This window comes from Glandiceps talaboti, chromosome 21 (genome assembly GCF_964340395.1).
Source record: "Glandiceps talaboti chromosome 21, keGlaTala1.1, whole genome shotgun sequence".
Lineage (NCBI taxonomy): Eukaryota > Metazoa > Hemichordata > Enteropneusta > Spengelidae > Glandiceps > Glandiceps talaboti.
In genome coordinates, this window is record NC_135569.1 from 13,896,646 (window position 1) to 13,923,019 (window position 26,374).

At 36.0% G+C, this 26,374-nt stretch overlaps 3 protein-coding genes across 4 annotated transcripts; 1 reads left to right on the forward strand and 2 right to left on the reverse strand.

The window, feature by feature from the left end:
- Window positions 1-12,951: 12,951 nt before the first annotated feature.
- Window positions 12,952-16,098, reverse strand: LOC144451544 (uncharacterized). The gene is made up of 2 exons (XM_078142419.1): window positions 15,531-16,098; window positions 12,952-14,058 (listed from the first exon to the last, which is right to left on the reverse strand). The coding sequence occupies exons 1-2, from the start codon at window positions 15,957-15,959 to the stop codon at window positions 13,573-13,575; spliced, it is 915 nt and encodes a 304-aa protein (XP_077998545.1). The 5' UTR covers window positions 15,960-16,098; the 3' UTR covers window positions 12,952-13,572.
- Window positions 16,099-17,622: 1,524 nt separating this feature from the next.
- LOC144451637 (uncharacterized) lies at window positions 17,623-25,935 on the forward strand. 2 transcript variants are annotated; one of them, XM_078142532.1, is made up of 2 exons: window positions 17,623-17,732; window positions 24,972-25,935. In XM_078142532.1, the coding sequence occupies exon 2, from the start codon at window positions 25,091-25,093 to the stop codon at window positions 25,619-25,621; it is 531 nt and encodes a 176-aa protein (XP_077998658.1). In that variant the 5' UTR covers window positions 17,623-17,732; window positions 24,972-25,090; the 3' UTR covers window positions 25,622-25,935. The 2 variants fall into 2 exon arrangements, with proteins under 2 accessions (XP_077998658.1, XP_077998657.1); XM_078142531.1 differs by lacking the exon at window positions 17,623-17,732 and adding an exon at window positions 23,014-23,180.
- LOC144451270 (UDP-glucuronosyltransferase 2B17-like) lies at window positions 18,417-21,849 on the reverse strand. The gene is made up of 4 exons (XM_078142073.1): window positions 21,112-21,849; window positions 20,709-20,934; window positions 19,242-19,461; window positions 18,417-18,690 (listed from the first exon to the last, which is right to left on the reverse strand). Exons 1-4 carry the CDS (start codon window positions 21,847-21,849, stop codon window positions 18,417-18,419), a joined length of 1,458 nt encoding a protein of 485 aa, XP_077998199.1.
- Window positions 25,936-26,374: the final 439 nt, after the last annotated feature.

A 26,374-nucleotide genomic window follows, 5' to 3' on the forward strand; every position in this document is an offset into this window, starting at 1 on the left:
ATCATTAGAAAACACACTGGACTCCAAGTCCATTATCTGTAATTTTCTTGATTTAAATTTGTAGTATAGTTTATTTCTTGTGTTTATAAAATTCCTAGTTTTCTCACATTATAGTTAGTATATATTTCCTCTACTCATATTAGAAAGATGTAAAGAGAGTGTACATGTGTTATTTATAAAGGCAATCATGTCAAAAGAAATTATTTGTGTTTGAATAAAAATGTCAACAAAATCTATATTTGTGTGTGTATGTGTGTGTTTGTGTGTGTGGTTGGTTTTGTTTAGATGGAGATGAATGTTTTTGGAGATTGTTTTTATAAAATTTCTTATTGTAATACGATAATTAATAATTGCACTAGCTGTAACTAGAACATTTTTTAAAACTGTTTTATTAGACACAATGACTTGCCCATACTATCGTTAATACTGAATGGAATTGAATCATCTGTAGGTAAACATATTTGAGTAGCGCGCAGTACACATGGTATGGTACAAGAAATATATCGAATTGAATTTTAGATCCATACCCTAAAATCAGCCCCCCCTCCCCCCATATCATGATTTCAACCTGTTACTCTACTAGTTATGGATAACATTGACCTCTGAATAACATTTACATGTCTAATTATTGGTTTTTAACCATTTTCAGTGAATATATTGTGGGTTGTCTGATCTCAAAATCAATACTCCAGATACACCTCGTGTAGCTTTAAGGGGAAACAAGCTGAGTTGATATGTTTTGGAGAAGAAGCTGTCAAGATTCACCCTTGCAAATACTTCAAATTACCACTAAACACTTATCTGGGTTGGGGGGGGGATAATTTAATATCCTAATAAAGATGAACAACTAAATTTCAGTATTCGTGATTAGGTAGGACGTATCGTGCTTCTTAATCAGCCATCGCTCGAAGAGCAGCTGACCGATGAGGGCGTAATTGTACGATCATGTGTCTTACTGTCTCGGAACAAGTTTTTATATGGCAATGTTTTGGGTAATTCGAGCTACTTTTGTTTTCAAACTTACTGGTCTCAAGGGCGGATACACTGTTTCAGTCCATAGCAACGCTATATTTCAATGAAAGTCCGGAACTGAATCGCTGGCATTGACGAAACCGATGTTGTTGCAATTGTTCACGCCGAACTAATAATTAAAATTGAAACTCGAATTGTGACAAAAGAACTTTCATGAAGAGTTGTGTGGGAGTAACAAGCCATAACATAAGATACAGAAATGAAATATTGTTAATTTATACAAATAAAGCACAATACACCAAAATATAATACAATACAAGACAAAAACAGGTGTTCATTGGAACGTGGGATATAAGGGGAGATTGGAACGTGTTTGACCTGTATTAATTCGCATCATCGATATTTCACAATTTTAACTTGTTCCATTTACCGACCTTGTGTTCCTCTGTGAGCTGGTTGGAAGCAAGTCACTGCAGCTACAAGCTCTAAACGTTCAGCATTGTTGGGAAAATCCTGTTCCCAAGTCGTGATTGTATATATTATATTTTGCGAACTATCGATACCAGATTTCTCGTCTGTCTTGTGAACCGTAAACTCCTCTTCGGCACCTTGTCTGTGAGAATGACGAAATTTATCGAAAAGTTTTTAGTAGCTGCGCCGTTTTTCTCCCGCTTTTTACTTACAATCTATATGCTGTTAGCAATATGGCAGGCAGCTAATATGGATAGTAACTGGGAATGGTACCTGTGCATAGCTTTGGGACTTTTTCTGGTCGAAGGCTTGGTTGTGGTGGTCATAAGAAAAGGAAAAGATTGGAAAAGGTATGAAGAACTATTGATCATTTAGAGAGAGAGAGAGAGAGAGAGAGAGAGAGAGAGAGAGAGAGAGAGAGAGAGAGAGAGAGAGAGAGAGAGAGAGAGAGAGAGAGAGAGAGAGAGAGAGAGAGGGAGGGAGGGAGGGAGGGAGGGAGGGAGGGAGGGAGGGAGGGAGGGAGGGAGGGAGGGAGGGAGGGAGGGAGAGAGAGAGAGAGAGAGAGAGAGAGAGAGAGAGAGAGAGAGAGAGAGAGAGAGAGAGAGAGAGAGAGAGAGAGAGAGAGAGAGAGAGAGAGAGAGAGAGAGAGAGAGAGAGAGGCAGGAGGCAGGCAGGCGTACGTACGTACGTACATACATACATACATACATACATACATACATACATACACACATGCATACACATACATACACACACACAGACAGACAGGCAGGCAGACAGGCAGACAGACAGACAGGCAGGCAGACAGACAGACAGACAGGCAGGCAGGCAGGCAGACAGACAGACAGACAGGCAGGAAGACAAACAGAAAGAGACAGAGAGAAGCATGAATGTTATATAGACCCCTCACTATAAGCAAGCTAAAAGTACGTATACTTGTAAAACATGTTGGTATCGACAGACAATTTCCAGTGTATCGTTCCTCCAAGGAAAACACGAGTGATCTATGGGGCCTTGTCAATACAAGTTGCTAGACGAGTAGTGACAAACCCTTAGGTCACGAGTATTTTTCGACTGTTTGAAGAAAAAATATTTTGGGAATAATATAATTATACACCTCAAAATAATTCATGAAAGATCGGGGAAAACTAATGGCAATTTGCAACGTATTGAATCATATTTTGATCCAGTGACGTAGACACGGGTTGTCATGTCGTTATTGGGTATACACTCCATAGTTTCTGTTCAGAGACAATAACTTGGCTTTTGCATGGTATTAAGAATTTTGCAATCGCATCTTAAGAAGCATCTCCATGTCACGGTTTTGAATAGTATTATATTGATATGATCTTCATAGTAGAATTCAAAATCTTTATTTGTCAATTTTTTTTGGAACTTTTTATCATGGTTTCCAGTGTGCAGTGCCTTGGTAATCCAGTGTAAAAACAAGTAAGAGGACATTCCTGGAAACGACTACTGCTGTGTTAGGTAGAGTAGTTCTAGGCAGACAACGGAAAGTTCCATGTCTGTGACAGGGGCAAACTGAATACCTTCGTCATTTATACATCCACCTGTAAGGTTAGAATTTATCTTGAACATTTGTGTAGCTTTTTTTTCTTTAAAGTGACACAAGCAGAATTTATGAAATTTTTACTCGAATATTTACATAAAATCCTTATTAATCTACCCTAGTAGTGGAATGTAATCAAAGTCGATGCATGGCATTACAATTGTCGTCTGCCATTTTTAGAAGAGTCCATTGTATAGTAGGGATTTTTTTTTACTTTTCCATACGTATGATAAATTACGTCATCGGGTCGTGTATGAATTACATATTAATACCAGGTTTGGATTCACTCAAGTACAAGTGATAGTTAAGTATACTTCAGTAAGTAGAATAATGCGAGTACCCTTTAATAAATATGCAGTAAAATTCATGCACAAAAAAATCTTAGTCAGCTTGTGCCCCTTTAATATTTTTTTTTAGAATCTACATCAGTGTGGTTTTATACTTGGTTGTTACCATACCGTCCATTTGGTCTATCGAAATAAGTTTGTACGAAGAAAGGATTCAGGAACGGTATGCAAACGGATCTACACCCAATGATTCTGAAACTCTAATAGATGTGAGTAAGAAATATCTAAAATTACCCCCACTATAACATTCAGTGTTTGTTGGTATTTTAGTTATTATTCCACAATATTTGTTGAGGAAATACCAGTGACCTAAGGTGCCTTGCCTTGCCACTGCGAGGCTCTAAACTCCTTAGGTCGCTAGTATTTTTCCAGCTGAATGAAGACAAATATTCATGATCATACCAGCACAGGCGATATTTATGAAAAATCTGGGCCATTCGGAACGTTTTGACTCACAGTTTGAGCTCCTCGGAACCAGTGTCGGAGAACGACCAACCTAATCCACATTTTCTGTTCAAAGACAATTACTTGGCATGCGTATGGTATAAGTACGTATAAATTAAAAATATACGAAAGCCCTCTCGCTCTAAAGAAGAAATAAGCAGAAAAGAGACACAAACACTCAGCATATACCCTCTGTATTCTTTTACAAAAGTGTTTACCAATGATTATTCTTAACCTAGCGGTCTACTTTAATATATATATTTCCAAAAGGGAGCCTTGGATAAAAATGGCTGGGCCCTAGTACTGGAACAGTTGGCACCATGTATGTTGTTGCTGAGTAGATGGATGCAGCCCAAAGGAAATCTGTCACGTGAGGAGCTATCTAATGTTCTGATGGTTCTGTTAGGTAAGTTGACAATAAACAGTGTAAAACAGGTGATGATTTGTGATTGATTTGCTCTCCATTGGTTTCTTAGAAAACAGTATCTTAGAAAACAGACACCTTCAAAAAATATTTGTACTTAGTAATTCATTTTCTACACACACACACACACACACACACACACACACACACACACACACACACACACACACATACACACACACACACACACACACACACACACACACACACACACGGGCGAGGCTATTTGGGGAATAAAGAAAGTTAGTTGCTTAACACCTCTTGACGCCATACTCAAACAATGCTGAGGCAAGCCAAGGAATAAAAAAAAAATCAACACTGATTATTTTCCCATAATGCCTCTCGACCTAGTAAACACCAGGCCTTTTCTAAGCCATCCAAATTTAATGTTTAAACCATCTTTTAGAGAAGTTGCGCGATGCGGGATTGGTGATGAATTTTATGGGTCATTTTTTTCAGTAAAGAAATGCCGTCCAGGATAAAATCATTCTCGCCTCTGTTTCCTTGCCAACATATTCTGTGAATTTATCATTAGGTACAGCAGCAGACATCTTGGAATTCATGGACGTTATGAACTACGATGAAGTGAAGTTCAACCAAGTCCTACTGCTGACAACATTGGGTTTCTGGTCCTGGGCTCTTATCAGATTTACAATGGCGCCACCAGGGACAGCTGATGGGTCGGACTCTAATTCTAAAGAATGCAAAACTGAACCGGCTGCCAGCGGCAACAAAGCAGGAAATAATTCAGCCGATGGAACCCAAAACCAGATTGGAGAGTCCCCACATTCGAAGGAGCAAATGGGTAATACACCAGATTTACTCAGCGACGCAGCCAAGGCAACTGACAATAAAGCTAAGCGGACAAACAACGAAAACAAGCAACAAATATCTGAGGGACCAGGCAAAAAAGACAATTCTAAAAAACCCAAAAAATCGCCAGAAAAAAAGAAACCAGACAAACAGCAGGACAAAAATGCATCGCCACCTAATCAATCAAAGAAAGAACCCAAAAAGATGTCCAAGAGTACTAGTGGTGCAAATGTTGCCACGCAAAAGATGCCGAAAGATTCTGAGGATATCCGAAGTGTCGGAAAAGAAGGCGAGTCAACTGACAAATCATCTGCAAAAGCATCGTCTTCGAATTCAAAGGATGGGAAGGAAGGCGGAGAGCAAGACTCTGTTGACGCTAAAGAGGGCAGCAGCAGCGATATTCTCGATGATGAAAAGAAGATTCGAGCGCTCCGATTCAATCTAATCTCCTTATTCTCCGATATTATCTTCCAAGAAGGCCCATTCTTTTTTTTCAGAATGTATATCATATTTGGTCACGGACTTCTCACCCAAATGAACCTGTTCTTTACGGGTAAGTCACTCTGTAGTCTATTGCAACTTTATCGTGCACCTTGCAGAATACAAGCATCTCCCACTCCTCTGTAAGGGGGGGGGGGGGATAACGTCACGTCACAAGAGCATTTGTGTGTATACGTGTTTGATACACCGATACCTAAAATATCTATTCACAGATAAATGAGACACACAAACCATTAAACGTTGAATCCTGTGAGTCAGCAATAAATTATGTAAATAAGGCGCCATTTACCTATTTCCCAGGGTTCAATTCGCATCCACGCAGGGTCCCAGGAGATGAATAAAATGTCGACTGCTGAAACACCCGATTTCACTTCTCTGTTCGGGAAAGACGCTTTGCGTAAAGATTCAAAAAGTATATTTCCCATGTTTTAAAACATCCGAATGAATTTATTCTAGTTCCAGCCATACTTCATTTCACTGTTTGCTCGATTGCTGTGAATATAACCGGTGACGTCACACTGAATTACATGAATATTAATCAAGCTTATTTGCATACTGACAGATTTTGACATCTTATGTCTATAGCAATTCAAACTTGCAGCAAAAATATTATCATATGTTGAAGTGGCCCTACGGATGAGGATTGGGTGTTTATTTTGGATTTTGGATTTATAGACTTTAAAAGTTTTATCATGGCTTCCTTCGTGAAAAATTAATGTGAAACAACACAGACCAAGTCTGTTTTTGTAACTGAATATAAAAAGCTAAAAAATAATTATGTAAAAGGTTTGTTATTGAGTTACTAACAAGGACTTGGCATATGTTGTTTTACATCAAGTCGAAAGGCATATAACACTGTTTTATAAATAGAAAATCCAAAATAAATATCCAATCCTCATCTATACAATATTTATATTATTTTAGCAAAATCTTTACTCATATACGACCTTTATATGCAAATTCCTGACTCAGAGATTTGCTCCACATCTCGTTATTGTAAATAGATGTTGTTAGATGAACAATGAATACTCATGACTATAATGCAAATGCATGTTTGTTATATCCCATGATGCAATAGTGGACCCGTGCTAGAACAATGGAGTTGAAAAAAGAGTTTCAATTTGGTGTTCCTTGCAATCACGTGAATTTTATGTAATATAAAATAACTCTCAAGCAGCCAAAGGTTATAAAAGTACAATCTAAAAATAAAACGTTGCTTTTGATAAATTAGATTTACGGCCTTGAATTGCGTTCCTCTTTAATAAACTCAGAGTGTAGCCTCTAGAGCAGCTCGCACTTAAAAACAGTTTCTAACTTTTATGTTATTCTCTCTTCCTTGTCAGGTAAGAACTTATTGATGCTGATGTTGCAGACTAACAGGATAATTGTTCTATTTGGAGAAGTAAAAGAAATCAAGAGACAGAGTAAACCTACCAATGAGCCTACAGTCGTAGAGAAGACTGACGAACAACGCGTCGAAATATAATCACAACAAAGGAGGAGCTAGGACTTGGAGTGACCATTCGGTTTCAATGTTCTGTTATTGTGACGTCAGTTGTCGACTATCAACTGAACGGTCGTAGCTGGCGCTCTGTTAAACGTTGTATGGGTTGGACATGTGTTTTTGTTTGCGTGTCTGTTGGGGACGTCCATAAAATATCTCCTAAAACGACGATTCTTATGTATCAGTCTGGTTGTATTTTATCTCATTATTAATTTTCTGCTGTAATTTTCTAAAATTCATGTTTTCGTTGTTTTTTTATTAGTTCAAGACAAGTCTAAATTACCTGTTAAAATTCAGTATTACCAGTATTAGTTGTTTTTACCTTATTTTGTCCTGGCATGAAGTCTTTCTTTAGTTTACAGCATACAAGCAAACACACCGGTATTTTTTCGCAGGTTGTGCATTAATTCATGATCAGATATTCTTGTTTGCTGAACGCTGCGAGTTTATAACATATGGATAAACTTATTGATTTTGTACTTTCAATTGTACATATATTTACAATGTACAGCGAACCAGTCATATAACATTCAAAACTAACACTTTTTTTTACATTGAACAAGAGGGTCACTAATTTTAACATTTATATTTTGCACGATTACTTCATAAAATAATATGAACTGAATACGTATATGAACATGTCGAGTCATGATGGTCGAAATATGCATACTTAAACAGCGATGTCATTGAATGTGATATTCCCATTCAGCTCATTCATTTTTGCGTGTTTATTACATGTAACCTTCAATTGAAATATACACAATTAATAACTAAACTAAATTACATTGGCATATTTCCAAACACATGGCACAGATGTTATTAATGGTAATTTTAGTGACGTCACATCTATTGCGTATAAGAAATGTTTCGACGTATTACTACCTTTTATGGGAGCTGAAATTTATAGGACATAGAAAACGCGCCAAATTAGCACATTGCTTTTGAAAATGCGCCAAATTAGCACAATGTAGTTTAATACATGCGAAGTAACATAATTCCATATTAATATATGTCAAACTTGATATCAGTTTACGTCATCATTAGTTTGTAAATAATATCCTGATGTCAGTTTTTTATGGTCCAATTTCTTTCTTGTCACTTTTATTTAACTATCAACATTGTACTTACCCCAGAGAAGAAAATATTCTTGTAAAACTATTTCTGAATTTTGAACACAATTTTGATAATTTAGAAGATTGAAGCAGAATGGATGACGATTTATTTATGTATTCATCAGAATGATTTAAAACTAATGATATTCATTGATATTGTCTTCCATATTAGACTGCATTTATAATACAGAAAGTCCCTATTTACCGATTCACCACGAGCAAATCAAACTGAATTATCATCGATGAATTTCATCCACAAACAAGAAGTTGAATTGTTGCCTTTAAGGTTAAAATACACGATAATTAAATCAAAGACGGATAGTTTCCATAAGTTTTTTAAAACCCCATAGTCGTCTGTACAAATAACTTGGCACAATGTTTTAATTATTCATTTTACATCTTAATATATTATTAAATGTTATAACAGTTTATATTCTTACAGGAGAAATGAAGTTGCCTTGGTGTTTCACTCATGGGACATGATGTTATTGACACAAAGATAGACACAATAGTAAAAATATCAGAGGCCAAATACACACACAGCAAGATCCTTTACCCAATCACACTGAAAAGTGATAAAGCATTTACAGTGCAGTAGAAAATAGGCTTCGGCTGCCACAGTTACACATATATACTTGTTAACTTTCCAAGTGATAATCCACATAATCTACATCTCCACCGTGCATGGCATCTCTATAATTGTAATTTCTTTCATTTGAAGATGTGTGTGTGTGTGTGTGTGTGTGTGTGTGTGTGTGTGTGTGTGTGTGTGTGTGTGTGAAAAACTTTGTATCCCATTAATGAATCACCAAGGTAACTTCTTTTCTCCTGCAACTACTATAATGGATATGGTTTTCCTTAAATGTTGTTTCTGTTAACCCAATTTCTAAGTTTTTACGTCATTTGTGGTAATAAAGTTAGAGTTATTAGTTACTAAATAACTTCCAAAAATAAAAGCGGACTAGATGAAATGGTTTACACTGTTGTCAAAATACCCACTCTTTGGATTATTAAAATTTATGGATAGAAAATTAATTGTCAATAAACAGAGCAGTGCGAGCTGCCCATTAGAGTTCGGCATTCTGTTTCATGGAATACTAGAACACAGTACGTGACAATTTACCACAGTTTACATATTTGCTTTGTGTTTTGCTCAGACACCGAACGTTTAGCAAGCCTGATTTTGACCTAAATGTCATTTTTTTTTACAAAAAGAATGTTCAAAATGTCAAAATTTAGACTATTTTACATTGATCAAATACAAAATTATTTAAAATTTTGTATTATTAAAATAAAAATTATTAAAATTTATAAAACATAATCTAAAATTCCCAGTTTGAACAAAATGTTTTAAAATCGCCAAAAGGAATGAAATTATGTCTGTATGTTGGCGATATAGTAACTGTCACGTTGTCAGAAATCGAGAACCTAATCTACGAAAAAATCCTTTATTTGAAGCTTGTGTAAAACACTGACTGTGCTTAGTTACTGCTTCTGTGCATACCTTTGAAAACTTTCATTTCAAACATACAGAAAACATACAATATCATTAAGGCCCCAAAAAAGTTTTTGGTCCCGGTTACCCTAATCCACCTAGTACTTTAAGCCGACACTACACTTTTTTTTACGTATTCGAGAAAAAAAATAAAATCTTGAAAATTGTTGAAGTCTCACGAGAAATAGTGGATGCGGAAACTGACATCAACTTAAAAAGACAATACAAAACTGTTCCTCCAATCTGTAATGGCTGTACATATGATGAAAAGAAACCAATAACAGAGACCGTATGGAAAACAAGGGAAACATAACTACCTGAACTATACACTTCATATGAAGAAAAAAAAATTCTACCTACCCCATCTATTCTAATATTAAATATAATCGGAACCACACAATTTCTTTTACGCCTAATTTTGATAAAATAGAAAATAAAACCAATTGGAATGATTTAGAAAGATAAGCCGTGCTATTCATAGCCAATTTGACCTCGATTGCTCTTACGGCGGAAGAAATTACAATGTTAATTTGTTCATTATAGTAGCGAACAGGTGGTCTAAATTACTTTTGAAATGTGCTGGTACTAGGTTATTGTGTTCACAAGAATAAGCTTCTGAATGTTACATGACATTTAATGTTTGAATGATCATTTTCTGTATTTAACGTCAATGACTCACACATTTATATATAAACAAAACGCCGTGATGTGTTCAAGTTATTGCTTTATTCAGACATTAAAATTTCGAAGGAGGATAAACATCTAATGTTACAGTGATGACGTATGACGTATGCATAAATTGGCATAATACAAATTACTACAGAATATACAACCTCTCTCTATGACCTGTTACAATTACGTAAGATTATTCAGACATTAACATTTCAAAGCACTATAAAATATTCAAGGTTACAGTGATGACAGTAGTCATAAGATTATGACGTATATGCAAATTAGCATACATGCAAATTAGTACAGAATATACAACCTTCTCGATGACATGTTACAATAACAATATTATTCAGACATTAAAATTTGAAAGCACGATAAATAGACATCAACTAATGACGTTTATACAAATTAACATATATGCAAATTACTATACAATTTAAACCTTTCTCGATGAATTGTTACATTATAATATATTTCTTTTTTTATTGAAAATTTCCGAAATTTGATAAATACTCAAGGTTACAGTGATCATATCAATTATATGACGTATGTACAAATTTGCATAATTTGTCAAAGCATAATTAAAAGTCAAGGTTACAGTGAGGACATATGACGTATATAAAAATTTGCATATATGCAAATTACAACCTTTTCTGGTCGAACTGTTACAATAAGAGAGACCTATTAATTCGGACTCTAAATAGAGAACTTGCAATCCAGACTGAGCATTCTCAGACGCAACATTATTGTAACATTATTGTTTACAATACTATTTTATTAGTATTTATTATCACATTTCCCATGATGCAACATTCAATATGGCGTTTTACAAGTTCCCTATTGTACTAGCACGATGATATGTCAAGGTTACAGTGATAATATGACGTAGGTATAATTTAACATATATGCAAAATACTATTCATTACATAATCTTTCTGACTGACTGTCACAGTATTGAATGTAATATAATTGAACTGGTATATGTCTGAATTAAAACAAAACCATACATTTCATAGCATCTAATCTACAAATTTGAAACAAACCACTTTTTCACATTAGAAAAATCAATATGACTAAGAAAATATGACGATATATCGTTACATTGTTGTAATAAGTTAAACTTCTCTATGTAAGTTCATCATGGAGGGAGGAAACAAAACATGAATGAAAACAGACTCATCCGTTGGCATCCAAGTCAGTCACACTACATGCTAATATAAGAAAACGTGACATTTCATCTATGTACATTCAGATTATTAAAAAATTAAAAGTTATATGAACAACTATTCTCACACCTTAATTAAATTACATATTGTTGGTAACCTTTTCACATCGCCATTCTGTTCAACACCTTCGCCTATTTTGATCAATCTAGCATTAATATTGACACTAAGGACAAGTAAATATTGTATTCAAAACATATTAGTTTCCATATCTCGAGTAAAAGAAGATAACTTACTTAATACGTAACTTGCAATCCAGACTGCGCATGCTCAGACGCAAAGGACTATGGGATTATATGTGGTTATTGTAATAGCTAATCTTGCGCTACTGATAAAATTAACCTCCCACAATTGTCAGGGTAACAATGAATTGATTATTTGTGGTTTACAAATAATGTAAAAAATAGTGTTTACAATACTAATTGATTAGTATTTATTATCACATTTCCCATAATGCAACATTCAACATGACTGGTTTGCAAGTTCACTAAGGCATATTGTATGCCTATTATAGCTAATAATATGGCCACTTGAATTCGTGATAATTTTTCGTTAAATGTACGAAAATTCGTCTTTATTTTATACTTGGAAAGCTGATCGGGAAAAATTCTAACAGTACCTATTCTTGTAATGTCGAGAGCTTTAAAAAATCACTTCTTTCCAGAAAGTTACCCAAAAATCACGAGAAGTAAGATATTTCCCAGAGGAGATAATCTTTAATTACAGCTGTATTTAAAAAAAAAAAACCAACACTTTTAAAACTTTGTAAATATCTCACTAAGTAGAATATTCCCAAATGGTTTTCAAATGTATTTAATATTTTCATCTATTTTATCTTCATAGTCAGATATATTTTTATCAATATTCAGTAAATTAAAATCCCTCCACATAATATAACACAGTGATGGTAAAGTTCACTTGGTAAGCGTATGGATAACTATATAATGATTGGTCGCTGTTAATCAATATAGAAATTTCACGGTAATAAATTACAATCATTAAAATAAAGGCTGACACTAATTAAAATTCCAAAACTTCAATGCATTAAATGTAAATGGTGATTAAATAAATCTGTTGGTATAATCTTTCTTGCATAAGTTGAAAATCTGCTATTTTTGAAGATTGTGAATTGTATGTGTGTTTGTATTTGTATTTGCATTTGTATGTGTTTGCGTTTGTTTGTTTGTTAGTTTGTTTGTATATATATATATATATATATATATATATATATACATATATATATACAATGTATACATATATGTGTGTGTACGTGTGTGTGTATGTATGTATGTATGTATGTATGTATGTATGTATGTATATTATATATATTACATTATATATATATATATATATATATATATATATATATATATATATATTGGGTATATGTATATATATGTGTATGTGTATACATATAGTTTATGGGATTAATTTACATGCAATTTGTTTTTTTAATAATTCTGCAGTTAGTAATCATGACAGTATTAAATTATCAACAAATGCTACATTTAATTGTATAGTGCATTCAGCGCGTCATCCTACAAAACCAAAATGACCATCAGAATAGATTTTGACAATGTACAAAACTATGTAAACGTTAAACAAAAAGTGGCCTTGGAGAAAAAATATATTACCTAATATGGTACTACAGGCACTATTGATCTACAATATAATGTAAAGCGATATAGTTATCTGTAGCGCATGCGCGAGTTGTGGCACCTCATGATCACGTGACCATCTAGTGTCCAATTGGGAAGTGTGATAATGAGACAGAAGTTTACGGCCTTGACGGAGATAGAAATGGTTGTGTCATTGGTTTACGACAAAAATGCTGTTTGGAAATAGGTCATCATAACCATCTTGGTTATTTGTTTAATGTAAATCGAAAATGAAAATTGTGTGACATTATCTGAATTTATCTAATGATTAATAACTTTTGAACAGGTTTTACCTAACAATTTGTGCAACTTTAACAAATCTTACAAAATTGTTGGTCAGGGCGTTGTTCATGGACGAACACAAATCTAAACTCTCTGTTCTCGTTCTTTCTCCTCTTTTTCCTTATCATCAGAACCGATACTTTTGAAAGCATTGATGATCCGATCAAAGAACCCGACTTCTTCCTCTTTCTGCCCATCTACTTCATCCGAGGCGTTTCCAGTAGCTGATCCGTCCGGAACGGGAGATGACGCACCATTGGGCGTCCTGGATGCCCCTGCTCCCTCCTCGTTTACTATTCTTGCATCAGATAGCCTGTCGGAAGTGACGTTTGCCGTGACGAATTCAGTCGATGACAGCGACTTCCGTAATGATGGAAGAGGTGTCGTCTGCTCGGATTTGTAGTAGTCCAATGCGATATTCGTGTACTGTTCTTTTAGTCTCTTGACCTTTCCCTTGACCTCTTCTGTGGTGTAGACTTCCTTCACGTACTCCCATTCCCATACCAGTATCTCTGTATCCCTCAACGGTCGGTCGAGAGGCCTTCCGTCCTTATCAACGTCGTAAGTGTACTGAAAATTGCACAAAACATCAATCAGTGTAAATTTACATATTCATAGAATTATGAGTAGAAATTTTGTGCCTTGTATCATACACATTTCAGATAAATGACGAATGCGACAAAATTCAGTGGCCGCATCAAAAAATATGACGAAATTTACGCCTTCGGAAATCAAGCAAAACTAACATAAACACAAACTATGATTGTTGTTTCTCCTGGCATGAAGCTTTAAGGTGACAGCAGTGCCTTGGGTATATTGAATATAACACCCTGTAATCAAGACAGTGTAAACACTGAATGAGGATGAATACGTGGCCACTTGAGGAAAACTTACTATCAGAGACTCCGCCCTACGGTGAGTGTAGTTTCATCAATGTCCATTATTAGCTTATGTCAATACGATTCGTTTGTGTCTTTCTAACTTTGCCGACAGCTCGGTCTCCACAGTAATTTTAAAATGAAAATACAGAGGCTTATAAAACTGAATGAAATTTATTTCCATCCAAATTTGTGAATGTATGATCGTTATGTATACCAAGCTTTACAATGCCGAGGATTCTTTTTTCTTTTTTGTTTTCGTCTAGGATTCTTATATACTATCAATCTAAATGAAAAGTGAACTGGTAAAAAAGTAACAAGATACGTTAATTTTGCTCATAATTGTTTCAACCATCTTCCCAAAACTAATATAAAGAGGAAATCGTTTATTCATTTTGACGAGAAGGGGTTTGGAAGTGAAAAGACAGTAGTGTGTGGATGCTATAAATTCTTAGTTACTATACTACAATCGCTTCATTTTGCCTGTTTTCATCTCGCTTTAATTAAATGTTGTTATTAGAATAATGGACACTCTTCGCTTTTCATGGACACTCTTCGCTTTTCATGCACTTTTCACTATTGTTGGCCGTAACTTGTATGTGTGTAACATAATTCACGAATGCAAAAGAACGAATGAGAGAGAGAGAGAGAGAGAGAGAGAGAGAGAGAGAGAGAGAGAGAGAGAGAGAGAGAGAGAGAGAGAGAGAGAGAGAGAGAGAGAGAGAGGGGGGGGGGATGGAGAGAGAAAGAGACAGACAGACAGACAGACAGTCAGTCAGTCAGACAGCTAGATAGACAGAAAGTCGTGGAGGGACATTGAGAGACATACACACAAAGTTTAAAGCTAGAGATAGACAGCGACTTCATCACATATATTTTGTCATTACGACAATTCCATTCCATTTTAGGTCTTATATCAAATGCTACAAGTGAAAAAATAATGATACATTTATGTCATTCTGTGCGTGTGAGCGAAAGACAGACAGACAAACAAATAAACAAACAAACAAACAGACAGACAGACAGACAGACAGACAGACAGAGGGGCACATGAAACCAAATGATGAAACCTTAAATTCTAGTCTGCTTTATATATTGAATTCAAACTATCATATTTTTGAAATTTTATTAATTATTTGATACAAATATATACTTATACGTTACCTCCATATCTGAACTGTTGATTACTTTCACTAGATGAGGGAATTCTAACTTTCCAGCCTCCCTAACGACGTTCTTATCCTGCCTGATGAAAATGACACCAACTCTGTTAAGATGCTGCGGATAGCTTGCATAGCAGAGCGCCAGATTCAACTGAATGAAAGGTGCTGATGGAACCAAGTATGGCACTTCAATGTCAAAATCAATCTCGTGGATCACAAGGTATGGATGCGATTGGAACACTTGTGCATTCTGTGGTACAATCTCCACCGCTGCAAAGGTGTGAGCCGTCATTGTATCGTCCGGTGTCTTGGATGTTGTTGATTCGGTATCCTCTTTCTGTTCGTCCTGGTCGTTCTCACCCTCCTCTTTGCGAAATTTCTTTCGATTTAAGCACTTGGCTACAGGTGCGCAACAATAAACACCCGACATTGGCAATTTAGGAACGGTGTATAGCCTCGGCAATAATAAATGTGACAGGTGCGTCGATCTGACTGCCGTTTATACTGTATTCCACTGGAATATGTTAAAATTAAAAAGACAAATGATGCCAGCATCTCTTTATAAAGTCGTTTTCTCTTATTGTCAACAGTGTCATTTAGTTTGAGCAGGGGCCGTATGGTGTATCACATAACCATAGTTGTTTATCACCAACTAGACACAATAATATGGAGTCGTCAGAAAGCTGTAGTCGGGTCAAAAATAACTGCTAATTTATGATCATTTTAGTATAATTATATGGTAACGTAAGAAAAATATCCGATATCGACATTCCTTTAAACATCTCCCGCAAAAAAGAGCTAAATTTTGAAAATTAGTTTTGAACGATGTCGATTTTCGAAAGTAGCGGTGAGGCGGGTAAATATTTGGGACATATGCACGGATGTGTACTCGTTATTGTGGATGGCAACACGGTGTTTACATTCAATCTCCACCTTCTATTGTGTTCTGTGACGTCTATGTTATGGCGTCCACTCTCGGTTTCACAGACGTCACCTAGAATTCTACGGGTATCTTAGTACACTGTTATCGCTAGGTAGTCGGCATTTGACGCGACAAGTGACGTAATGCGCAGTAAAAAAAATAGAAAAACCTCTTTGAACTAGTTTTTAGATTACACTATTCTAAATATTACCCAATGTTGTGTTTGTTACTAATGTAACAATGATTTGCGCACACTTATGTTTTCATAGATGACAAGTAAACTTTTGGTAAACGCATATTTTACCACACTGTTACTGATAAGGTCGTCACAATGTGACGTATACCGTGAAGTGGCGTTATATATGAAGTACTAAAGAACATGTATGAAATGGGCAGCAGTAATTTATAATTAAATATTATTTATGAATGAGAACTCAATATATTTCAGTAGTAAATCAGTGTTTGTTTAATACAATACAAATCACAAGACTTGAAACAAAACGTCGTTTGGCTGAACAAAATCTTACCATCTTTGCTACATTTTATCGCCTGGCACTACAAAATCTTACCAACATTGCTACATTTTATCGTTTGGCTCAACAAAATCTTACCAACTTTGCTACATTTTATCGCCTCCTGGCACAACAAAAATCTTACCAACAAAGACATTTGTCAAACAAGATGATAACGTGTAGCAATGTGAGTGAGATATTTGTTGAGCCAGGCTTTGATAAAATCTGTCAGTTTTAGTAAGATTATTATTCTTTCAGAACTCCTAATTTCCATATATATATATATATATATATATATATATATATATATATATATATATATATATATATATATATATATATATATATATATATATATATATATATATATATATATGTAATTTGATAGTGTCGTACAATTACTGTGTATTCATGCACTGTTCTTTTCTATTGTATTATATGGTACTACGTAAAAGTATAATACATACACACACACACACATATATATATATATATGTGTGTGTGTGTGTGTGTGTGTGTGTGTGTGTGGAAGACGGATACTCAAAATAACGGAGAACGAATGGAATTATATGCGACACATACCACATAGAGGGCGTTATTTATAAAAGCAAACCATTCTACTGAATTTGGCTCTGTATTAAATATATACTCTTATTTCAGATATATGGGTTTTTGGATGGGCTCCATACTCAACCCGTTGTCATGCCAACCCGACAAAAACATGGACACATTTCCCAGCCCAATTAGAAACATAACTTACAGCAATACAGTAAGTTTATTATGTGTATTATACCACGTTGAAGTTTAACTACATGTATGTATGTATGTACGTATGTATGTATGTATCAGGCGAGTGGTAAACTAAATAGTTTAAGTCCATACAGTATGAATTTTGAGTGTGATACAATTACTGTGTATTCATGCACTGTTCTTTTCTATTGTATTCTAAGTGTTTTAGTGTTAACTGATCTGGTACTACGTAACAGTATAATAGATATTTATTGACAGGTAATGTAAGTGGCAGCATTTAGATAGATTGCACATGCTGTCAAAGATTCATTGGTATATATGTTAGCCACCTGTGATCTTTGTCTACTAATGCTGAAGCCGAGTAAATCACACACACACACACACACACACACACACACACACACACACTACTTCCATACGTACGCACACATACATACATACATACATACATACATACATACATACATACATACATACATACATACATACATACATACAGAGACTTTGTCAAAGAGTGGGAGAGGTACACTGCGAGGAGAGACTAGGCCAGATGACACTAAACTTATGATGTCATGTTATATTATGGCCACTTTGTTAATTTTAACTATTTTATCAAGTGCTAAAAATAAAAATATCGACACATCTATTGCTCAGTGAGGGACAGAGACAGAGAGGCAGAGTTGGCCAAATGATGAAAGAGGGGTTAGTTTACTTTTTCTTTATGTCTTTTGCAAAGCATCCTTCCAATAAAAGAACACGTCTTCATAATAAAAAATACAGAAATTCCAATAACACAAACAGTGAAAGCAAAGACATCAATCAGATAGTACTGAAAGAAGTTGAGATGAACTGCCTGAGATTGGAGATGTTTTCCTCCATGTTTGATAGCGTATTCAATCCAATAGATCATGGCATCTTTAGGAGACATCGGTTTATCCTTGTAAATAGTAGATAAACGAACAGCATTCTCTTTATACCTGCAAGAAATATATAGAATACACATTTAATATGCACTGTGTGTCAGCAGTTTGATCAGATGAAGTTATAGCATAGTCGATCATAAAAATGGCTATGTATGTATGTATGTATGTATGTATGTATGTATGTATGTATGTATGTATGTATGTATGTATGTATGTATGTATGTATGTATGTATGTATGTATGTATGTATGTATGTATGTATGTACAGTACAGTTACTCTAATAGGCGTATGAGCAGACACTGTTAGTTAAAAATGCCAGAGACAATACAACTCATCCATTGCAAACAGACGTTCACAGAAAAAGCCTTTGACCAATGCAACATTCGTTTCTAGCTAATGGCTTTGGGAAAATAGGTACTACTGCTGTATAAACTTGATTGTTGCATGTAGTAATTAACAGAGCTGCTGAGTACTGGCGGAGTGTCCTCTGTTTGCGAATGGGTAAAACACCCGCATATGTATGTTTTAAGCATTAGATGATCTTAATATAGGTTCACCCTGTAACAAATAGTACCATGGTTTTGCTTGAACCTTTTTCACATACCGTGGATCATTGATCACCATGGTTACTGCTTCATACAGGTCATCTGATGTTAGAGTTCGCACATCAAGACCTACACCCATTCCTTTATTAGTGATTGCTTTAATATTGTCATGCTGGTCGTAAAACAATGGTATCCCAACCATGGGAACGCCATAGTTGATAGCTTCATAGATGCCATTCAGACCACCATGGTACACCAATGCTTTGGTCTTCGGGTGTCCTATAAATGAGAAGAGAATTTCATGAATTTTTGTACCAAAGAGAAAAACAGAGGAAGAACGGTCTTTCATATAAGCATGTTAGCATCATGAGTGTCCACATCTTTCTGAAAAGTGGTAATTAAACTAAAGCAAATATACATTCAACTTGCAAAGCTAAATCTGAAGGGAAAATTCACGCCAGAGACTTATTTATATTTTTTAGTAATTACTGCTATCAACATATGATCTAATCAGATCTTGGGTGATAAAAAAGAACCTTGCTAACTTACTCAAATTTGAAATCCTGTATTGAAGCCCTACTGCAATAACATGTGTTCTGATATTTGTAGGTTTTCCTGTATGTTAAAGTTGAGTAAGTTACCAAGGTCAAAATTAAATGTAACAAAATCATCGATGGTGGAATTGTATATTTAAATAGCAATACTAAATCTTACCCACACTGAAACTGAACTTTCTCCCATAAATATTAGCAAATTCAAAATCTGATCAGATACTTTTACATTCTAATTACGTAATCATGTCAAAATTTAACCACTTGCTGTTCTATTTAATGTTTCCTACCATAAAAGCGAATCTTGAGAAAACGTAAGCATTATGCTAATTAGTATAATTAATATGAATAAATTGTAATTTCAGACAGCCAACTCAATTGATATTTTTGCTTGAGCTTACATATTCATTCACTATGTGGCAACGACGTGTGCCCTTGGCGGGCTTCATTTCATAGGCGAAAATCCTATCAAAACACGAGCGTCATCAAACGTTTGACAAGATATGCCGATATGGATATAGTAGATTCCCATGCATAAAGTAATTTTTAAATGTCCCGGGTTTTCTTAATCCCCTTTTATGAGCTGGCACGTTTGCTTACTTCACTTTGACAGGGTTTTAACGGTGTGGCTTTGCCTATAAGCACTTTCACAACCAGTACGGTAACTTATGTAACCAATGAGGGCGTCGTACAGGGAGATTCATGGGACATTTCCATAAGTTTACCTATTTTTGTAAAGTAGTCAGATGGATGATAAGTGGCTATTAAATTTTGACTTTTTTTTTACAACTTTACTGTATTTGCGTAATTGCTACTTGAAAAAGGTGAAACAACATAACCAAGTCCGTGTTTGTAGCTCATTGTGTTGTTGTTGTTGTTGTTGTGTTGTTGTTGTTGTTGTTGTTGTTGTTGTTGTTGTCGTCGTCGTCGTCGTCGTCGTCGTCGTTGTTGTTGTTGTTGTTTTGATTGTATTACCTAGTAGATCATTTTGTGGTAGCCATTTCATCAGTTTGAATTTGTCTGTCTCCACATATGCAGGCGGCTTGTCACCATCATATTTGGCAATTATCTTTTGAGGCAGTTTGTTCAGCCCCATAACGAACTTCCGAAAGTGTTCCCCATCATCCATTTTAACATAGGTGCCAAGGGAAAATATAACAATACCATATTCTCCAGACGATTGAACAAAGTCTTCAAGTTCCTGAAAAAAACCCGAAAGCAATAGTGTAATAAGTGGGAATGAGCGTCTAGTCTACTTTTTGTAGGAATGGCGATGTCTATAGTGTTAATGAGATGATCTTGTCTGAAGTTATGCATTTTTATAAATATATAAAATCTTAATTTTACAGTGTCAAGCTTCAATAAGAATGGTACCCACCTTATCCAAGGCTCTAACTGGCCTAACAAGATAACCACCTCCTAAGTATATCACATTCGGCATTAACGGTCGAGGGAAGTCAAGAGCTAAATTCGTGCAAAATAGAAATAGTTCTGCATCGGCAAACATATCACGAATACTCAAATGTGGTGTGATGTTGTACTTTTGCTGTATATCTCCATAGCCATTGAGTATTATGTTGATGGACACATATTTCATAACGTAGTAAGCCGAATTGTACACTCTATCGAGGAAAGACATTTTGTCTGTAAGACCTGTTCCTACACATGGAGTGTAAGCCAAATTATTCGGAATGTTATACATATATGCATCCCATTCAGGCATCACTCGATTTGCAGAATATAGGACGAATGGTCGATCGAGGTAATGGGCTAGGAGAACACCACATGGTGTGACCTCGCATGCTACTATGAGGTCAAATTCAGAATTCTTCAGGTGTGTTATCACTGTTTCATCAGAGATTATCAAATCACATACATGAATTAAGGCGTGCAAGGCTTTATACGAATTATACCACCCTACTTGTCCAGTTACGGCAACCTTGCTAATTTCATCTCCCTCGGTATCAGCAAAGTCGTACGTATCCTGAAAAGGAAGAATGTGTAATAAGCGTGAGCCGTGATAGTCAGGTTCAATAGACTCGACAACACCCGAGTAATAAACACTTGATACCAACAGCGTCACATTATGTCCCCGTTCTGCAAGGTCAACTGCCATGTTCTTGAAGACGACAAATAGACTACCGAAGCTGTCGGTTGGTACAACCAATATTTTGCTGCACGATGCGTAGTTTATGGTAAGTACAGCTATAGTCAAGGTGTGAAGTACAAAACAGCGAACCATAGTGACAATGAACTTTCAGATTTTGTTTCTGTATATCGCTAGTTACTGGGCACTGGCTAGCTTGCGTATAGTTGACACTTTTTCACAGCTTGCGTAGCATTATCTTGACCTTATACACCGCCGTCTATATGTATACACATCGGCTATGACGACAACGTTCCGAAATGCAGTCCAAGGTCTTGTACAGGATTATTCCGCTATTAACGTTACAAGCAAGCAAACTAAAAATAAAACAATTCAACAATCTCACCACAGAGTATACGCCTCCACACGACAGAGCCAGGGAATGCCGAGATCGATGACAATATTGACCTTGTCCCAGTTTCTAAGTGTCACAGGTCACGGCAGGTCAACCTGCTCACAGACGAGGATGTTTTCCTTGTCTGCACATCACATATGCATCTGTGCACTACTGATAATGTGATATCATTTATTGCAGGCAACATTTCCTAGAGTAATATCTCTTCCTCTCGAGCTCCAGACATGACAGAAAACTGAAGTTAAACCACAAGTGACCTGACACAGGAGAAATCCACGCAATATCCATTTCATGGAATGTATGGAATAAGCCGGGAACGTCCATATTTAATGATGGATCAAGGAAAATGCTGTATCACCATATTACACAGTAATGTCCCCCTGCAGAGAGTAATAAGACTCACATATAGTCGAGATATTCGATTTGTCAGAATGACAATTTTGTAACATTTCGACAAGACCCTCTGGTTGGTTAAGGAATGAAAATTGCAAGCAATAAAACTGTTTGTTTCTCAACAACAAGTTCCTGTAATCTTTTGATATTTTTTAATTTGTTCAAAAGTCACCGGGTGTGTTCATTTTACCCGATGAACAACGAAAACAGACGAGCAATACATCGTCTGTAGAGAAACAACAGTGTTTAGTTTGCATCCATTGAGGGCGCTGTTGTTGTGCACTATACAACACGTATTTATTACGTGTGTAACAGGTGGCTGCCCTTGTGAAGTCATTGGCATGCAAATCATCATCCATTTGTGTTGATTGAATAGAGAACCTCGTGCAAATATGATAAATTTATCCCGATGACGTGCCTTGTTTTAGAATCGTTCCTTCATTGAACGTGAAACTGCATGTTCAGGTAGTCTTCGGCGATCAGACACATCACATCAAACATAGACAGTGTTCGCATTTTAACAACATCGGTCGTCGCTTTTTGGATTTGAAAGGTTAGTCTATGTACCTTGTTATTTTGTGCATACGTGGCGTGACAGATTCCATCATAGCATACACACAGTGGCACCCTTCAACTCGTTATTGCTGTCATGTATAATAAGCTTAAAAGCTTAAAAAACAATCATTGACGCTGAAATGCAAGATTTTGTTTCGATTTATTCTTCCAAATTTGAATACTCGACGAGATTCACACATCATATAATGTTGTTATCACGCATAATTCATTTGCGGAATGTCAGTACAGTGCTATGATTCTAATTGATGGTTTAGAGTTGACACATTATCGTGTGATATAGTTACATTTAATCAATAAAGCATCGCGTCTCTTAGTTAGACAGACGGCCTTTCCGCACCCCTCCCCCTAAAACCCCCACTATATTTGACGCAAATACTGAGCACATCAAACATGCGTCATCCAAATATAGATTTTGTCAACTAACGTAATAGCTGACGATATTACATTTCCATAACACATTTTCAAGTCAGTGAAAAAATCTATACGGAATTCACCCAGTCAGAAAATGTAGCGTGAATTCAATAAAAAAAAATTGCTTCTATTACGAGGAGTATGAAAAAAATATTTTTTTTTATCGTAAGGTGTATGAACAAAAACTCAATTACACACCTTTCAATACGCACAGCGTGTGATACACTGTACCTCATATGGCAAACATATGGCTTCATTAGTCTGCTTCATGGAGTGTGCGAATACATGGAACGTCAATAGTAACACGTAAATTCCCATTTTCTATGCAACCCGCATATCACTGATGTTTGTGTGCTTTCGTATAATGGAGAATGGAAGGGCGTGTACACAATAACAGTATTGAATATTTCATACATGAAAAAATAGCCTGACCATTTGGACGGTGACACAGACAGACCTGTCACATGATGTGTGAAGGCTTGAAAATATAATATTTTAGATCAGACGATAGTCAACAAAAGTATCTGCATATATATATGCTGTATGTATGTATGTATGTATGTATGTATGTATGTATGTATGTATGTATGTATGTATGTATGTATGTATGTATGTATGTATGTATGTATGTATGTATGTATGTATGTGTGTGTGTGTGTGTATGTATGTGTGTATGTATGTATGTATGTATGTGTGTGTATATCTGTCTGTCTGTCTGTCTGTCTGTCTGTCTGTATTCTGTATGTGTGTATGTATGTATGTATGTATGTATGTATGTATGTATGTATGTATGTATGTATGTATGTATGTATGTATGTATGTATGCATGCATGCATGCATGCATGCATGCATGCATGTATGTATGTATGTATGTATGTATGTATGTATGTATGTATGCAGACAAATTCTATAATACCTACATTGATGTATCTAACATAATTATTCATTCAATTCATTGTTTTAAATTCATGTTCATACACATACCCGCATATTTCGCAACTTGAAGTTGAAGTTGCACCCATTATATTCAGTAACCTGCACAGGGGAAACAGAACAGATGATGTAATTTGAACAGAGAACAATTATTTAACCATCGAAGATAATTAACTGTTTTTATTGCTTTGTAATTATGCAATCGATGTAATATTGCTAGACACACGCAGCTGTTGGCCAACAAATGTCACATTTTCAGACACCCCTGTGACTTTCCCAACATGTTGCTGCATATTTAAACATCGCTTGCCATTTGTCAGGTAGTATTTTTAGTCACCTGCTCCATATTCCAAAAATATACATTTTTTGTATTTCTGCTGGTATGTATCCATCGTAAATAGGATATTTTGTTGTCTTTCTACAGGGATGGTGTTGTAGGGCAGAGGAACGGGAGCAGCTCTCGCGAGATGGCGAACTCACATTAACGATACGTGAAACGGTGAAATTATTCTCGGGTATTAAAACAACCACTTTGCTGCCAAAATGAGTAGAGAAAGTACGGAGTATATTTATGAGTCCCTCGATATCGAGGACGACGACTTACGAAAGGAAGAACCCGCCTGTTGTTGCGAGACATTAGACAGAGCGATAACACAACCAGGTGCGACATGTCGGCAGCGAACGGACTACCTAGCCATGTTTGCGATGGCTTGTTTTGTAATCGGTGTCATCGCCATCATTGTTGGATATTTGATACCTCGGTACACAGCGATCGAGCCGACTGACACACCCGCCCAGGAATATGAAAAATTGGAAGCATACTACGCAGCGCTTAAAAATGGTTCTGATATTGCTATTATTGCAGGCCTTGTGTTACTCGGCGTAGGTGGCGTGATCATGTCATCGCTTCTACTTCTATCGACCTTAGAAAACTGTCGAAAGGGTGCCCATGACGACGGAGAACTACCGCTTCTGATTGTCAGGAAACGCATGACAGTGGAAGACGACCGCAAGAATTTGATGGAGGGCGAAGACGGTGAACATCATTACGGAAGCACTCTCGCTGAACGTTGAGGGGGACATTGCATTACATTTCAATATACACGGTGTAGTACTGTACGGGACACATATATTAATTAACCCATAGACAATAATATATACAACTGCGGTGACAGAGGTCACATTATATTTGAACTTGAATCACCTGCCGCCAAGTCCGACAATTCTACAGGTCTTAAAAATATTCCCGGCAAATAATTTCTAATGGGATGACCTGTGTAGAAGTGAGACGCTTGATACATATACTGTGGGCCTGGAGCAAACACCAGGTGCAGCCAACGAACTTGAAGCTGTTCGTGCAAAAAGAATTCTTTTTCATTGGGAAGGAATTTTTATACTGGTCAGTGGGAGGGGGGGAAGCAAGTATTTCAGCAGGGGAAACTTGTGTAAATATTTCAACTAACTGGCTAAGTGGAGCAAGGAACAAATGTATCGGCAGATAGGAGAGTGAAATTTGATATAAAAATATGGAGTGATTCGTTGGTGCTTTTATGGCATTAGACCAATGTAAAGGCGAAATATATACAATTTTGGCAAATTTCGATGAAGCTGAATGACGGGAAGAAGGCAGTGTATATCGATATGGGAGTATGCCAGTATGGTGGAGAGGATAGAGAAAAGGGGGGGGGGGGAGACACATTTCTGGGCAGTGGGTAGACCAAATAGAAGGCCAGGGGATTGCTAAGCCTTTTGAATTAGTGGGATGGCACACACGAACATCTTTCACTTTCCCTTTTAATAGTCAATATAACTATAAAAAAATGTGTC

Excerpts from the sequence above, each read along its gene's own strand:
- LOC144451544 (XM_078142419.1), bottom strand. The coding sequence starts at position 15,959 with ATGTCGGGTGTTTATTGTTGCGCACCTGTAGCCAAGTGCTTAAATCGA. Across the intron at positions 14,059-15,530 it reads TCAACAGTTCAGATATGGAG|TACACTTACGACGTTGATAA; the intron begins GTAACGTATAAG and ends TGCAATTTTCAG.
- LOC144451270 (XM_078142073.1), bottom strand. The coding sequence starts at position 21,849 with ATGGCAGTTGACCTTGCAGAACGGGGACATAATGTGACGCTGTTGGTA. Across the intron at positions 20,935-21,111 it reads CAGTTAGAGCCTTGGATAAG|GAACTTGAAGACTTTGTTCA; the intron begins GTGGGTACCATT and ends GGTTTTTTTCAG. Across the intron at positions 18,691-19,241 it reads ATGGTGATCAATGATCCACG|GTATAAAGAGAATGCTGTTC; the intron begins GTATGTGAAAAA and ends TATTTCTTGCAG.
- LOC144451637 (XM_078142532.1), top strand. The coding sequence starts at position 25,091 with ATGAGTAGAGAAAGTACGGAGTATATTTATGAGTCCCTCGATATCGAG.